The following is a 16,665-nucleotide window of genomic DNA, read 5'->3' as shown; positions in this document are numbered from 1 at the left end:
TTGAGAGGCTCTCAGGACCGCCTCCCCCTCCGCACTCTCACGCCAGTCTGCCACTGTCCGTGGGGTAATAGCACCCAAAGGAGCTCAGCCCGGCCCAGAGGCGTTCTGTGAAAGGCTAGAGACAGCTTGGAAGACGTGGCCCATTGAACTCTACCCATAGACCACCGCCATTAAAATGTTCTCTCTGCTCCGGGGGAGGGTGGTGCTGCTTGGATGTCACCGTTAAATTACAAACATGATTTCTGTCCAGTGACATCAGCAGCGTGACCGGGTTTGGCAGCTGGGCCGGGGCCAGCCACTGGGGAAGGAGAGGATCTGTCCCTCACCTCCCGCTCTCTGACCCCGACCCCATCCCTGCCCCCTCAGTACTTAGCTTGTTTGTTGGGGGCCCTGGGTATCTCCTGGCCCGGCCTCCTCCGTTCTCCTAGAAACTGTCCCCACCTGTGTTCCCTGGTAGCCATAAATAGAGTTAACCATTTCATGGCCGGTGCTAATGACCTCATTAGCTTCCTGCTCCAATGGGTCTCCTGAATGGTAAAACCCGTGTGACTCCTGCCCCTGGGGTCGAAGCCCTAACAGTGGGATTTCAAGCAGTGCCATAAACGGGAGGTCAGGGAGACCTGGGGACAACAGTCTGGGTGGAGAAAAGTGGGGGCCCGTGCAGGCAAAGCGGCCATCCGTTCTCCTTCCGGGGCTGATTGGCCCGGTGGGGAAGGGAGTGAATGGTTAACTTCCGGCATCTGATGCCATCCGGAGGACGGTCCTGGGTGAGCAACCCCTCCCAGCGTAGGAGGGACAGAAGTTGCTGGAACTGGAGATCCGGGTTGGAAAGGGAAGTGAGGAATGTTGCAGGAGATTCTCTCAAACTGTATTGACGACCAAAAAACACCTGCGCCTCAGAAGCTCCGGGGTGGAACCTGGGCAGGTGTGTGCGGAAGTAACTTCACAGGTGATTGTTTCGCATGCTGGTTCAAAATCCTGGACAGAAGGAGCCCTAAGTCCACGCTGCTCAGTCACGTACAGACACATCGCCTGAGCATCCTGGGAAAATGCAGATTTCCTCACCAGGAGGTCAGGGGCGGGGCCTGGACCTCCCCATCTCTAACCAGCTTCTCAGTGTCCTCGATGCCGAGATTTAGCGCACTGAGCAAACGGCCTTAGAGAAGCGGTTCTGAAATTCACCCTGGAGGTTTTGAAAACAATCCATGGGAATAATCCATGCCCGCATTTCTAATAATCTCCAGGCGGTTCTGCTGCACAGAGGCTTGGAGAACCAGACATCAATGTGCTCTGACATAAGCACCTGGGAACTTTAGCTCAGTGGGGTAGCTTGCCTTGTGGGGCCCAGCCTTCCCGTCCTTTCTGGGTTGGCCATCGTCCCTGAGAAGTTCAGCAGGCTGCAGTCACTCACCACGTGGGCACACGGGCCCGTGGCAAGGTCCTTGAAGGCCGGGCTATTGCTTGAGCCAAATCAAGCTCAGAACTGGAAACAACTCACAAAGAAGGTGCTATGGGCCATCAAAAGCAATTATCTCCCCTCCCACAGGACATGGAGGTAACTGCAGAGAAACTGGAATATGTTTTAAATGCTGTGCTGCAAAAGAGTAAGTGCTCATACCCACCACCCATCGGGGACCCCAGGGCTCCTATGGAGGGGACGTGTGACCTGTGACTGCATACCTCCTGGCTCTCCTCCAGCTCTCCCAGGTTCCCTGCTTTCCAGGGCTGGCCTTAGGTAGACTTTAAAAATAGCTTTTGTTGTTTCTTTCCTGATTACAAAAACGAAGACAGTTATGGCAGAAAATTCTAAAATATTCAGAAAAGCCCCAAGACAATGACCAAAGCCACCAATAATCAACTGCCCATAAATAAGCACTGTTAAGATACGTGTGTGTATCTTCATGTATGTGTATAGTGTATGTCGTCTGTATCTCTCAGTGTGTGGATATATGTGCACACACATAATTGTCATTAAATTATAGATCCAATTTTCATTTATTTTTTATTTTTTTAATGTTTATTTATTTTTGAAAGAGAGAGAGAGACAGAGCGCGAGGGGGGAAGGGGGCAGAGGGGGGGGGCACAGAATCCGAAGCAGGCTCCGGGCTCTGAGCTGTCAGCGCAGATGCGGGGCTCGAACTCGTGAACCTCGAGATCATGACCTGAGCCGAAGTCGGATGCTCAACCGACTCAGCCACCCAGGCGCCCCTTGACAATTTTATTTTTTAATGTCCCAGCTTTGAGATATAATTCACCTACTATACAATTCACCCCCGACGGGTTTTAGGATGTTCGGAAAATTGTGCGACCACCACCAAGTTTGGAACATTCCATCACTCCAAGAAGAAACCCTGTACCCAGTGGCTGTCACTCCCCATCGCCCCCATCCCATGGCAACCACCTATCTACTTTCTGTCTCTATTAGGCTGGCCTGTTCTGGACTTTTCATATAAAAAGAATCCTGTGGGGCGTCTGGGTGGCTCAGTCAGTTAAGCATCCGACGACTCTTGATCTCAGCTCAGGTCTTGATCTGAGGGTCGTGAGTTCAAGCCCCGTGTTGGGCTCCACGCTGGGCATGAAGCCTACTTAGGAAAAAAAAAAAATCATGTAATAGGGAGTCCTTTTTCATGGGCTTCTTTACTTAGCATAACATTCACAAAATCTATCCACGTTGTAGTATTTACCAGGATCACTGCATCCCTTTTTGTGGCCAGATAATGTTTTGTTGTAAGAATATACCAGGTGTCGTTTATTCCTTACGGGGAGACATTTGCATTGTTGCCCCTTTCCGTTCTAAATGTTTGCCATTATTAATGACCAAATGATAAAAAAAAAAAATCTTAATTTGTAATTCTTTGCTTGGGAGTCTTAAAACTAGGATAGGAATGGAAAGATATTCCCATTTTTAAGGCATCTTTTTTATATTTAGCAAATTTTCCTCACAAAGGGCCCTGTCAGTTTCCACTGTCACCAGCATCCTGGCAGTGACCACATGTCCCTCTCACCAGCCCCAGATCTGACCACACCGTAGGACTTCCAGCAGCTGGAAATAGGTTTATCTTATCACATGTCTCATGAATTCTGCTTTTGTGTGTGATTTCAGAAAAGGACGTCAAATTCAAGAAGCTCAGCCTGATTTCCTGTAAAAACATCATTTCTCTAATGGACGTATCCTTCCAAATTCATGGGCAGAAATAGCTGTGCTTTCCTGCGGTGCGGACCTTTCTAGAATGTGGCCTCCTTCACGGGTAGGATAGGCGTCTCCTCGGGGAACAACCCAAGATGGCCGCCCCTAGAATTGGAACCGAATCAAGAGGCCCGAACTGGCCAGTGGGGGGAAGGTTTTGAAGGGACTTGGGGATCTTGTTACCCCTTTGGGGTCCCCTCTAAGAGAATAAAGGGAGTTTTTTTTTATAATGTGCTTTTTCGAGCCTTCTGGTGCCCTCCCCATCTCACCCCTGCAGTTTGCATTCTTCAGAGATGCATGGTTTGTAATTAAGCCGCCTCCCTAAGAGCCCTGGATCTGTGTCCCCAGTCCCCCAGGCCAGCCCCTTGCCCCTTCGTCTCTGGAGTCCTACGAGGCACCGGGTTGAAACCCGGCTCACCTGCCTTCTTCCCTTCCTTCCTTAATGCTCTCGGCACAGACCAGCGGCAATGGGAAGCTGGAGTTCGCGGAGTTCAAAGTGTTCTGGGACAAGCTGCAGAAGTGGACGGTAAGTAACCCGGCCGGGGCCTGGCCTCTGGGGATTGCGCGAGCCTAGAGCAGGAGGGGGTTCTAAACGGTCAAGGTGCTGCCGGCCAGGAGAGGGCAGAAGGGAAGTAATTATGGTGGAATTTCCATTCCCAAGATCACGTCTCAGGCTTAGCAAAGTACCACAGCGCTGGCGCCCAAATTAAAAAGGGAAATCACAGGGACCCGCCTGCGTTGAAGGCCTCACCCGACCCTGTGAGGAGTCTGTCCTCCCTCGCTGGCTGTCACTGGCTGGCGCCCCTGGGTGCCCTCTGGTTCTCAATGCCTCTGTCCTCCCTGTAGAACCTGTTCCTTCAGTTCGATGCTGACAAGTCTGGCACCATGTCCTCCTATGAGCTGCGGACCGCCCTGAAAGCCACAGGTAAAGAAAAGCCTAGAAGAGACTAGAAGCCACTTGCTTCTGGTGCCCTAGAGGGTGGCCGGTCTTTAACCTGAGTTCATGCTTCTTTTTTTTTTTTTTTTTTAATTTTTTTTAATGTTTATTTATTTTTGAGACAGAGACAGACAGAGCATGAACAGGGGAGGGTCAGAGAGAGAGGGAGACACAGAACCCGAAGCGGGCTCCGGGCTCCGAGCTGTCGGCACAGAGCCCCACGCGGGGCTCGAACTCACGAACCGTGAGATCATGACCTGAGCCGAAGTCGGAGGCTCACCCGACTGAGCCACCCAGGCGCCCCTGAGTTCATGCTTCTTAAGAGCACAGCCCTGTCAGTGCCGGAGGCAGGCCTCGGGCTCAGGACTCGCTCCCGCACACCGGGACCTGTGTTTTAAACTGCTGTGCAATATTGGAGTCTTTCAAATGTACCCACTAGGGCTGAACTTAGCCTCACCCCCTCTCTCAGCCTCTGGCCGAGCTTCCTGGCCAAGCGGGGGTACATGTGGCCCTTTGGTGGCAGGCCGTGGTGCTTCCAAGCCTCTAATTGCACTTTAGGATGGTGATTATCATGGACGAGGCAGGGCACGCTGATCCCACGGTTGGGGGTCACAGATTTCCTCCGCCATCTGCCACCCTGTCCCTGGCTTTGTCACCAGCAGACTGAATCCAAACCAGATGATTCAGTCCTAACATCTACGAGCTCCCTACGCAAAGGACGGGATCCAGGGGGCGTCTCTCATCCCCCCGCAGTCCCCACCATGGCGATCTGAGTGTCTGGGGTTGGCCGTCCTTTGCACGTAGCCGTGGCCTTGAGGCCACTGCAGCCCACAGCCCCTGCCAAGCTGCGTGGTGCTTCTCACAGAGCATGCCTCACAGACAGGCCTCCCCCAGGCCCTGCCAGAGTTTTTAATGTGGTTCCCTCCCAGGTAAACCAAACATCCAGAAACATCGTCAGCTAGTGGAGACATGCAGTGTTTGAGGACGGCGGCCCCCCGCTGGGCCTGAGAACCCGCACTTTGCGGACAGAGCGCCGGGCGCTTCCCGAAGGTGCGCCCGCCCGCGGGGCCCGGCCTTTGATGGGCTGGGGTCTCCTCACTCTTCTCCGCAGGCTTCCAGCTGAGCGGTCGCCTCCTGCAGCTGATTGTCCTCAGGTACACAGACGAGAACCTCCAGCTGGGCTTTGATGACTTCCTCAACTGCCTGGTCCGGCTGGAGAACGCGAGCCGTGAGTGTCGTCGGGGCTGCACCCCCTGGGCCCCCAGGAGGGGGGCCACGGCCCCTGGGCTCCCTTCCAGGAGCTGGTGAGAGATAACCTGCCAGAAATCCTGGCGAGGACAGGCCACAGACGGCTGTCATCGTGTGATCTCTGCGCTGCGTGTGGTTAACTGAGGGGTGGGGGTGGAGGCGTCTTCGTGCACGACCCGTGGGTTATGGGCCCAGCACATTTCCGCTTGCTAAGAGCCATTCTCCTCGCGTGCATTCACAGTGTCCTCATGGGAGGACAGGGCCACGGGTGGGGGTGGGGGGGCTCCTGCCTCTTATCTGAGGAAGGCCCCATCTGAGGTCAAATCTATCACAGCACACAGAACCAAGGGAGTCCCTCCCCTTCTCCCTCTCCCTCTGTCCCCCTCCCTCCACCCTACCTTTGTGTCTTGTACTCAACACTGTCTTGTCCAAACACTTGTCTGAACGCTGACCCAGTTATCCCAGACAAGAGTTGTTACCTCAACAGATTATGTGCAGGGGGTCCTTAGGGCTTAACGGTTTCTCGTCACACTGTCACAAAGTTGAAGCTGAAAGAAACGCATCCGAGGGCTTGTAACCCAGGACCGGGGTGGCGAAATGCGCTGGCGCACAGGGCCCCGCACCCCTGAGGAGGCCCGCGCTTGGTTTAATGCTTTGACGTCGCCATCTTGAATTTTAATCATTTTTGTACAGGGGGCCCCACGTTTCCATTTTGCGCTGGGCCCCACAGATCAGGGCCCCGTTCTGCTTGGCATTTTCTAAAGGGTGCTCGCTTAGGTGACTTCAAGGCACTCGTTAAACCAAGGCAGGGTCCGTGCTCCTCGGCTCTAGGGCGCTGGGGCTCCCCCCTCGGCTTCTTTTGTGCCACTTAGGTCACAGGTGATTCCCTGCTGAGGCCTGTCTCCACCAGGCTGTCATCCCTGGGAGGGCTGGGCTTAGTAGACAAGCAAGACACTTCTGGCTGATCGTGGTGCTTTGAGAGAGGCAAGCAGGTCCTTGGCCTTGTACGCCAAGCCGGGAGGTTGCACCTTCTGTAGGCGGTCACCAGCAGCTGGTAAGAGGTGCATTTTAGGAAGGCGTCTCCCAAAAGATCGTCACTTAGTACAATTACGCAGTGGCCAAAACCGACCTAAAAATGATGAGACTTGGTAGCTTCTCTTCTCTCAACTGCCCCTGTCCTGAGTCCCCTTGGGCCGATCCTTCCCAGCAAGGGGTGCTCAACGTGTTCTTACAACGGAGGACTATTAGGGAGAAGGTACGGTTGCCCCAACACCCTCGACTCCGGGATCCTTGTTAGATTCGCCATCTGGAGACCGTTTTTAAAATATCAAGGCTAGGGTTTTACCCCAGGATCATTTAAACTTTTTACTCTAAAAATTTTTACTCATACATAGGTAGAAAGAATGACAATCGGTCCCCATGTGCCCTGCACCAGTGTTTCCAAACTTTGCCACCCACTACAAAGCCCCTCCCTGCCCCCGGGGAAGGGCTAGCATTTTTTGATGACTTGGGAGTGTGTGTGGGGGGGCGGGGGGGGGGGACGGGCACAATAGGAGAAGGGGATTAAAAGAAAAAATAATGTTTTGTGATGACCAGGCTGCCCAGGAGGCCAACTGAATAGAATCCGGGGGGTGACACACAGTGTCAGTATTTATAAAAATTCCCCCAGGGAGTTCTAGGGCCTTATACCAGCTTCAGCAACGATCGTTCTGCTGATCTTTCAGACGTCCTTCTAACGCATCCTTTTTTCCTGAATTATTTAATAACAGACCTCAGAAATTGAGTCCCTTCCCCTGTCGATATCTCTGACAGGCAGGCTCTCAGCGAGCCCTCAACCTCATCTAAGACCTGGCCCCTGCTCAACTTCTGCAGGCCGTCTTTCCACGTTGGCTTGCCGGTCTCGGGATGTACCCAACTGCATTGGGCTGTCGGGCCCTGTCTGTTTTGTTCTAGGACAGCCACCCTTCCCCCCTTTTGCTGTATTTCTCAAGTTCCCGGGTGACTCTCAGGGGAAGCCGGGGTTGAGTGGCTCGGCCACTTTGACTAAGATGGGGAGACTGAGGCCCAGAGAGGAAAGTAACCCCCAGGCTATTCAGTGCGTTAGCCTTGGCGTCCAGCTTAGAGGACTCTCTGTCCTACCTTTGCTCCTATGTGTGGGAGCAGCTGGGGGCTCATGTTCTTGTAAGGGGCTCATGGAGGCTGAACAGCTCTCAAGACTCAGGCAAAACTTTACATATGTGTGTTCTTTCTCTGGGAAGGAGGTCCATAGATTGCAGGGGATCGGTAGCTCCCCAAAAAGTTAGCATAGGGGAGATGTTTGGGGCCCGGGAGCTGGCCGGCTGACTGGCACATTGTAGATGACAACAGGTGCCACCCAATGGTAAGGCCACCAGCTCCGCCATCCCAGGAATTCAAGAGCCTCCCCCAGGCGCGAGAGATCCCCGCGGAGTCAGCCTGAGTCTGGCCTGCTGTTCTAGAAGACCCGTGCTCACCACCAGATGGAGCAGTTCCTCCACCAGCAGCCCGGCAGGCCCCAAGGTCACAGGAAATCCTTGAACCTGTTGAAGCAACCGTCCCCACAATGATGCCTTTCTCATGTCTCTCCCTGTTAGGGGTGTTCCAGGCGCTCAGTACAAAGAACAAGGAGTTCATTCATCTCAACATAAACGAGGTAGGAACCGGCCAGCGCGAGGCAGAGCCCATGCTGTGTAAACGTTTGCTGAATGCGCGACTGAATGTGAAGTTTACACTGAGCCACGGGGGCAGTGACAACAGTAAACTTGCTAATATGTTTAGGGACCCGTCGGTTAGCAGTCCATGCGATCATTGCCATAGCCCTGTGAGCTAAGGATTCATAGCATCCCTGTTTTGCAGAAGTGGAAACTGAGGCATAAAGAGCTTAATCACCTGAACAGAGCGAGCCAGCAAACCTTGACTTCTTCTCTGCCTTCTGCCATACGGGTTCCTCAGCCTGTCTGCCTTCCAGCCTCCAATTTGTTCACTCCCCTTGCTCACGCTGTCCTGCGGATCTCATGATTCTATGCACACGCGCGCACACACCTCAGAAACCCTGAGAAGGACACAGCTTGTGCCAGTGACAGGGGCTGACCACAGCCAAAGCGATGGAGGGCAGAACACGGATCAGAGTTTCAGAGGCTCGGAAGGGGCGCCCCAGGTGTAGACAGTCCTCTCCCCGCTGCCCAGAGCGTGGTCTGCCGACCCGCAGCGTGGGCATTACCGAGAAATGCAGAGGACCAAGCCCCACCCCCGACCTGCCGAGTCAGATCTTGTTTTAGGAGGATCCCCAGGGATTCCTACACGTACTAAGGTTTGCGAGTGCTGGCTGGTCATCCTCCTGCCCCAAGGCAGGGAGGGAGAAAATTATGGAGCGCTTTCCTCCAATGGTTCCCACGATTTTTATTTCCCGTTATTTTCCTTTCTCTCCCCGTGTCTTCCGCTCCAGCTCTGCCTTCCCTTGAACTTAACAGTAGCAGAGGAGGCAGCCTGTGTCTCCTTCCCATCCTTGGGCCCTTTCCCTCCCCTCCCTCTTTCACATTCACACCGGAGACACCCGGCTCCTTTCCAAATTCAACGGCAACTTTGGATTTGGGTTGCATTTTACTGACTATCAAGATGGAGAGGTTGATGGCCGTGTGGGCCGTGCTTTGACGCATTCACCTGCCCTGTGCCTCAGTGTCACCATTTGCAGAGAGATCAAGGCCTCAGCCTGAGGATTCCAAAGAAAGATGTGCGTACTCACCCTGTGCGTATCACACAAGAGGGACTCCTAGACAGATTTCTCAGTTTCGTCAGGGTTTGGCCTCTGCTAAGCCAGGGACACTTTCCGCCTGTCCCCAGTGTGGGGGGGAGAGTGGGCAGGTGTGGTACTCAATACCCTCTTAGCCAAAGGCCTCGAAGCCAAAGGCCACCTTCTGCAAGATAGAAGCATCCCACTGCCTCAGCGTCAAGGCGTCATTTCCAAACCGAGCGTCCACAGGTGTGGGGGCTGGAACGAGCTCTCTCTCCTGTCTGCCCTCCCCTCGGCAGACCCAAGCCATCTCGTGTAAGTTCCCGCCCCCGGCCCCTGTTGTTCACCTCCAAGACAACAGGGAGATGTCGAAGATCTTTGAGTCTTCTCCCTCTCTCTCCCTGCAAGCCCATCATCCTCAACTCCGGCGGCACATTAGCATCACCTGGGGGAGATTTCAAAACCCCAGTGGCCTGGCCATGACCCAGACCAAATAAGTCCAAATCTCTCGGGGTGGGGCACAAGCATTGATACATTTTTTTAGAGGGTGGGGGAGGGAGAGAGAGAGAGAGGATGGGAGAGGGGCAGAGGAAGAGGGAGACAGAATCTCAAGTAGGCTCTACACTCAGCACGGAGCCTGAGGTGGGGCTCGATCCCAGAGCCCTAGGACCATGACCTGAGCTAAAGTCAAGAGTCAGATGCTTAACCGACCGAGCCACCCAGGCATGCCCAAGCATTGATATTTTTTAAATTCCCTGATGAGTCCAATATACGGCCAAGTTCAAGAGCCACAATTGGGACCCCCCCCCCCATCCACCTAGGTAACAATGGATCCTTGCCCTGCCTGGGTTGGCCCCACCCACAGTTACTCTGCTAAAAGAGCCCGTGCGTCATCCAGCCGCCTTCCCTGACCCTGGCCTCGGCACATGCTGTGCCCAGGAAGAGGGGCAGAGAGGAGAGAAAACAACGCCCCACACAAGCACGGTCCCCCACGTCACCATGCTGTGATAGGAAAGCTGGGCTGGGGGGCGGGGAGGCAGAGGCAGGATGGAGGAAATGAGAATTGCATGCAACTTCTCCACCAGCTCACCTGTAAAGAGCCCGGATGCTGAGCCCGCAGCCTCCACATGATGGAGGACCACCTGTGTCCTCACCGCGAGGGGGGCCCTCGTCCAAGAGGAAACGGCTGAGGAGCCTCAGGAAAGCTGTCTGCTTTGCCAGGAGAAAGCACACTTCCCTCTCTCTCTCACCGCCTGCACTTGACTTGAGCCAATTCAGAACTCAGGACCTCTGGGAAAACAAAGTGCTGAGGATTCTTTTTTTTTTTTTTTTTTTAATATTTCATGTCGAAGCAGAAGTCCATACTCGCAGGCAAGGCAATCGCGTAGCAGAGTTGCCATGGACTCAACAAGCCAGTGCTGGCGGGGACCTAGAGGGATAACCAGCCCTTCTCTTTCTTTCTCCTTTTTGTTCCCAGTTCATCAAGCTGACAATGAACATCTGAGGCTTCCCTGGCAAGGACGCACTCTGTCCGGCTGAGTCTTGACTTCTGGACCACGAACTTCAGAACGTTTCTTGGTGCAGAGCTCTCCTCTCATGACCCAACCTTCCCCTCCCCCTGCCTCACCATCTTGATCTTGGAAGAATGAAATGGACACAGCTCTGGCCTCGGATTTTATGCTATTTCTCTGTACAATCACTTCCCGAAGATGGCTGGTGCCTTACCTTCAGGTTCAGGCATTCCCCCTTCCTTCTCCGAACCTCTTCCCACTACTAATTATCCAAAGTGTAACTTGGTGCATAGAACCCTGGCTTCAACGGAGCATCCATCATTATACTCAAACATCTGACACAGGACAACGTCTTGGTTTTTGTTTTCTTTTCTTTTCTTTTTAAGCTTATTTACTTTGAGAGAGAGAATGTGTGCGCATGCACGAGTGGGGAAGGGGCCGAGAGAAAAGGGAGAGCAGGCTCCACCCTGTCAGTGCAGAGCCTGATGCGGGGCTTGAACTCACAAACCCTGAGATCATGACCTGAGCCGAAATCGAGAGTCAGACACTTAACCAACTGAGCCACCCAGGTGCCACAGGACAATGTTTTTGTAAGTACGTTGGGGCCTGAGATGAGAAGGGAAAGGTGTGATGTCATAATTAAGCATTTTCTTCATCCTAGGTGTGTTTGCTTACTGGGGGCAAACATCAGGGAATTCCGGATGCTTACTTGTAGGAGCAGAACAACACGAAAATCTCTATTTCCTCCTCCAAGAGGTGGTAACTAATTCTCCATCCAGTCCAGACACTCTTTGTGTCTAAAGTTTTTGGGTCAGAAACGCCAAAGGCAATGTTATTTCTTCTCAGGAGTCCAGATTCAGGTCAGACTGGATTGCACTCATTTCCACCATGATGGGGGAAGAACAGAGTGGAGAAGCCTTGTTTTAGCTCCCTGACCCTGCATACGAAAATCCCACCAAACTGGATCATGGAAAATAACATGATAAGATGTTGCCTCAGTAAATGCTAAGTCTCGCTTTCTTATTTATATACCTGTGGCAGGTGAGGTGGCATGTAAGGTGTTCAGAGAGGGAAGGAGGAAGCATGGTTGGGATGAACATGAAGGTAGAAACAAAACCTCATCGAGAGCCCTGCCCCCTGGCTGAAGGTGTCAGGGAAACACGGTCTTCTCTCTCGCTTCCCAACCCTTCCCTGAGCTCACCCAGCAATGGATGCAGGACAGGAGCGACGTGCAACAGCCATATTTTCTAGTTTCTGCACTTGATCGTTGACACATTGAGGCCTTGCTGACCCTGGGGGGACTGCCCCTCTCGGGGCTAGTCAATTCCCAGAGAGAGCAAACAACTTGCATTGACAAGCCACCCAATCCAGAGCCCACACCCCAACCATCTCCTCTATGGGGCTTTCACACTCTAGGCCTCTACCCACCCCCACCCCCAATCACCACGGGGCCAGGTGCCATACAACTAGGGGCACGCCTATGCCCCAGAGCCTGCTGAAATTACTCTGCCTCACTCATTCTTCCCATGGAAACCACAGTTGAGACTCTTGCCCATGTTTTCCTCTTGCTCCCTCCACTTCCTGAGCAACCCCGGGGGGTCTCTGTATGGTCCTACATGGCAGGGCCCCTCCTCTTGGGATCTGTGAGTATAACAAGTTACCTTTTCAACAGCAACTGTCTCCTGATCTGTTGGCCTCACACCACATGATGACTCGACTGTGTCAGGAGAAATGAACAGCACTACAAATGGTATCTGTGGGCAAAGATAGAAGACTATACATATATGTTTTCTCTTTTCTCTTAATTTTGTTAAAAGACGTAAGATTATATAAAACGATAATTGTAACACTATATCCTTGGGGTTATAGCATTCTTGGAGATATAATAATTACACAAAAGAAAGGGAGGAAATTGAGATATATTGAAACAATATTGCTATATTTTACTGAAATTAAGCAAGTATTAACCCGAGGTAGATGGTATAAGTTATATGCATATCTTAATCTGTAAAGCAACCTCTAAGAAAATAACAAAAATGAAGTAAAGCAACAGAGGAATTGAAATGGCATACCTAGAAAAAAGTTGTTTAGCACAAAAGCAGTAAGGGGGAACACATTTTAAAAATGAGGAATAGAAAACAAAATGGCAGACCGAAATCCAACCACATCAATAATCATATTAAATGTAAATGGATAAACACTATAATCAAAAGGCAGTGATTATCAGAATGGATTAAAAAAAAATAAGATTCAATGGCTACTGTCTACATGAGACACACTTCACACAAAAAGACACAAATAGAAGTAAAATGATGAGGAAGGTATACCAGGCCAATGGTAGCCATAAGAGACCCAGAGTGATTATATTACTATCAAACAAAATTAACTTCCAGAAAAAAGTATTTCTAAAGACAAGGAAGGATATTGCATGATCATAAAGTGTGAATACATTAGGAATATATAACAATTATAAACGTAACACTACCTAACAGTATAGCCTCAAAATTTATGAAGCAAAAATGCATAGAATTGAAAGAACAGACAGTCTAACAATTAGATATTTCAATATCCCACTTCAGTGGGATTGATAGAACAGCTAGACAGAAAATCAGCAAAGATGCAGACACTTTAATAACACTACCAAGCAACTTGACTAATAGACATTTTAGAGCACTCTATCTAAAATAAATACACATTTTTTCAGAAGCAGATGGAACATTCTCCAGGTTACATCATATACTAGGCAATCAAACAAGTTTCAATGCATGTAGGTAATACTCCATACTAAGAGAATAAAGGACAAAAGCTTCATGATCATCTTAACATTTGCAGAAAAATCTCCAACAAAAGCCAACATCATTCATGATCAAAACTCTTGAAAGACTGAGAGAAAAAGGAAACGTTCTCAACTTTATAAAAGGCAGTTAAAAGAAACCCACAACTGTCATACTTACTGGTAAGAGCCATGGTAAAAGACTGAATCCTTTCCCCCAAAGATCAGGAATAAGGCAAAGATATCAGTGCTCACCATTTCTGTTCAACACTACACTAGAGGCTCTACCCAGTGTAACAGAGGCAAGAAAAAGCCATTAAATGCAAACAGACTGTAAAGGAAGGAGTAAACCTATTGACAGATTCATAGATGACCTGAATCTGTGCACAAAAACTCCTGAATATTGTGCATAAAATCTACCTAAAGAACAAAGTAAGAATACTTACTCTGCTTGATTTCAAAACTTAGTATGAGCTATAGTAATCAATAGAGTATGGTTTTGGCTTAAAGACAAACATGCAGATAAATTGAGCAGAAGTCAGGAAATAAATGCCTCCATTTATAGTCGACTGATTTTTTACAAAGGTGCCAAATCAATTCGATGGAGGAAAGGATAGTCTTTTCAACAAATGGGACTGGGATGATTGAATATCCATATAGCTATATACAAAAACAAAACCAGTTAGACTGTCATGTCATACCATATACAGAAATCGACTCAAAATGTGTCATACCTAAATGTAAGAACTAAAATGATCAATCTTTTAAAACAAAACATAGGAGGGGGCGCCTGGGTGGCGCAGTCGGTTAAGCGTCCGACTTCAGCCAGGTCACGATCTCGTGGTCCGTGAGTTCGAGCCCCGCGTCAGGCTCTGGGCTGATGGCTCGGAGCCTGGAACCTGTTTCCGATTCTGTGTCTCCCTCTCTCTCTGCCCCTCCCCCGTTCATGCTCTGTCTCTCTCTGTCCCAAAAATAAATAAAAAACGTTGAAAAATAAATAAATAAAACAAAACATAGGAGTCATTCTTTGTGATCTTAAATTAGGCAAAGATTTCTTAGATATGGCACCAAAAGCACAATTCATAAAAGAAAACTTTGGTAAATTAGACTTCATCGGAATTAAAATGTTTGCTTTTCAAAAGACACCATTATAATAATAAAAAGAAAAGCCACAAACTGGAAGAAAACATTTGCAAATCAGACGTCTGACAAATGATTCGTTTCCAGAATATGTAAGGAACTACAACTCAATAGGGAAACAAACAACCTGACTTTCTAATTTTTTTAAATATTTCTTTCTTTTTGAGAGAGGGTGGGGGAGGGGCAGAGAAGGGGGCACAGAATCCGAAGCAGGCTCCAGGCTCTGAGCTGTCAGCACAGAGCCCGATAAGAGGCTCAAACTCATGAACAGTGAGATCGTGACCTGAGCTGACATTGGATGCTTAACCAACTGGGCCACCCAGGTGCCCTCCCCTTTTTAAAAAAAAATTTTTTAATGTAAACAACCCAATTTTCTAAATGGGCTAAGATTTCACTAGACCTTTCTCTGAAGAAGATACGCCAATGGAAATAAGCACATGAAAAGATGCTGAATGTCACCAGTCATTAATGAAATGCACACATTGTCACATTGAAGCCATAGTGGGATACCACACAGACCCACTGGAATGGTTATCATGAAAAAGACTGACAACACCCAGGGCTGGTGAAGATGTATAGAAACTGCAACCCTCATCCATTGCTGGGGGGAAAGTAATGTACCATTACTTGAAAAACGGTTGGGTTTCCTTTAAAAGTTAAACACATACTTACCATGTCCATCAGCAAATCCACTCTCAATGACCTACCTAAGAAAAATGAAAATACATGATACACACACAAGACTTGTATATGATGCTCGGTAGAAGGTTTATTTATAAAGCCGGAAAGAAAAATGAACCCAACACATCACTGGGGAATAGCTTAACAAAATTCATCACAATGAAATGTAAATATTGTAAAATAAACTGTTGATATATGCTTTTTCAATTTCGCATGTGCATAAAACTCTTTTGAAAGGCAAACCCCTAGAGACAAAAAACAGATCTGCAGTCGCCGGGGGGCTAGAAACGGAAGTGAGGATTCACCTAGAAACGGAAGTGAGGATTCACGGAATAGCATGAGAACAATGTGGGGTGATGGAAATATTCTAAAATTGGATCGTGGCGATGGTTGTGAAACTCTATACATTTACTAAGGAGCATTTGTTTGTACTCTTACAGTGGGTGTGTTTTGTGATGTTTAAATTATACCTCAAGAGGGGCGCCTGGGTGGCCCAGGTCATTCAGCGTCTGACTCTTGATTTCAGATCAGATCATGATACCAGAGACGTGGGATCGAGCCCCGAGTCAGGCTCCACACTGTTTGTGGACCCTGCTTAAGATTCTCTCTCTCTGCCTCTACCCCTCCCCTGCTCACATGTGCACGCATGGTCTCTCACTCTCTTTATATATATATAAATAATAAATAGTAAAATAATAAATAAATAAATAAATAAATAAATACCTCGATAAAGCCTTTAGTAAAAAGTACATGATCTGTGAGACCAGAGAGAGACCTGAGAGAGAGCATAAGCAGATAAATAATATTGAATTAATTACCATCGACCTTAGTGACTGGTTTCTGTTAATTCAGTCAAAATGATAATGTGTGTTCGTGTTTTTTTCTTAGTTTCAAGAATACTTGCTTTCACTCATCTTTGATGGGACAAGAGTTCTTAGGGTGGTAGCCATCAATTTCACAAAACACAGTTTGAGCTGAGTTTGAGTACATTTAAGTAGGCTAATCTGTCCGTTAATTTCCAACTTTTTAATAGTAGAGACATCAGCTTGGTTGAGTGAAATATGTATATTTCTAGACAGGTCCCCACTCCTTCCCTGACTGTGAGGGTGATACCCCAAATCATTAACAACCACATGGACATTTGCTTGGACCCCCGTGTTCAGTGGATTCAGCTTCAGATTGCTCATCTGAACCTTGGACAAGACATTTTAATTACTGTATGGAGAGTGTGTTTCTTAACCTCCAATGCCAGCTGATTTATTACCTGGGGAAGACCAGTGACGGCAAGAGGCCCACCCGACTTCTCATCCAGGGTCGGGGATGAATGAGACCTAGTCTTTGAATGACAATGAAAGACAAAAATCAGGTTGCTTTCTGGGGCACCTGGGTAGTTCAGTCAGTCAAGCGTCTGACGCTTGATTTCGACTCAGGTCATGATCT

The 16,665-nt window shown here is 49.3% G+C and overlaps 1 protein-coding gene across 3 annotated transcripts in view; it reads left to right on the top strand.

Moving 5' to 3' along the window:
* Nucleotides 1-10,958, top strand: part of CAPN9 (calpain 9) — a 43,751-nt gene extending 32,793 nt beyond the window's left edge. For all 3 annotated transcript variants that reach the window (XM_042960560.1, XM_007086010.3, XM_007086009.3), the window contains 7 exons: nucleotides 1,547-1,604; nucleotides 3,104-3,168; nucleotides 3,645-3,713; nucleotides 4,034-4,112; nucleotides 5,236-5,352; nucleotides 7,985-8,043; nucleotides 10,598-10,958. In XM_042960560.1, coding sequence (XP_042816494.1) covers nucleotides 1,547-1,604; nucleotides 3,104-3,168; nucleotides 3,645-3,713; nucleotides 4,034-4,112; nucleotides 5,236-5,352; nucleotides 7,985-8,043; nucleotides 10,598-10,624 — 474 coding nt within the window. In that variant the 3' untranslated portion in view covers nucleotides 10,625-10,958. The remainder of the gene's footprint in view (nucleotides 1-1,546; nucleotides 1,605-3,103; nucleotides 3,169-3,644; nucleotides 3,714-4,033; nucleotides 4,113-5,235; nucleotides 5,353-7,984; nucleotides 8,044-10,597) is intronic.
* The last annotated feature ends 5,707 nt before the right edge of the window (nucleotides 10,959-16,665 follow it).

The sequence above is a fragment of the Panthera tigris genome, chromosome D2, assembly GCF_018350195.1.
Source record: "Panthera tigris isolate Pti1 chromosome D2, P.tigris_Pti1_mat1.1, whole genome shotgun sequence".
In the NCBI taxonomy this organism is placed as follows: domain Eukaryota; kingdom Metazoa; phylum Chordata; class Mammalia; order Carnivora; family Felidae; genus Panthera; species Panthera tigris.
Note: the sequence above shows the minus strand (reverse complement) of the source record. Positions and strands in the feature narration are given on the sequence as shown.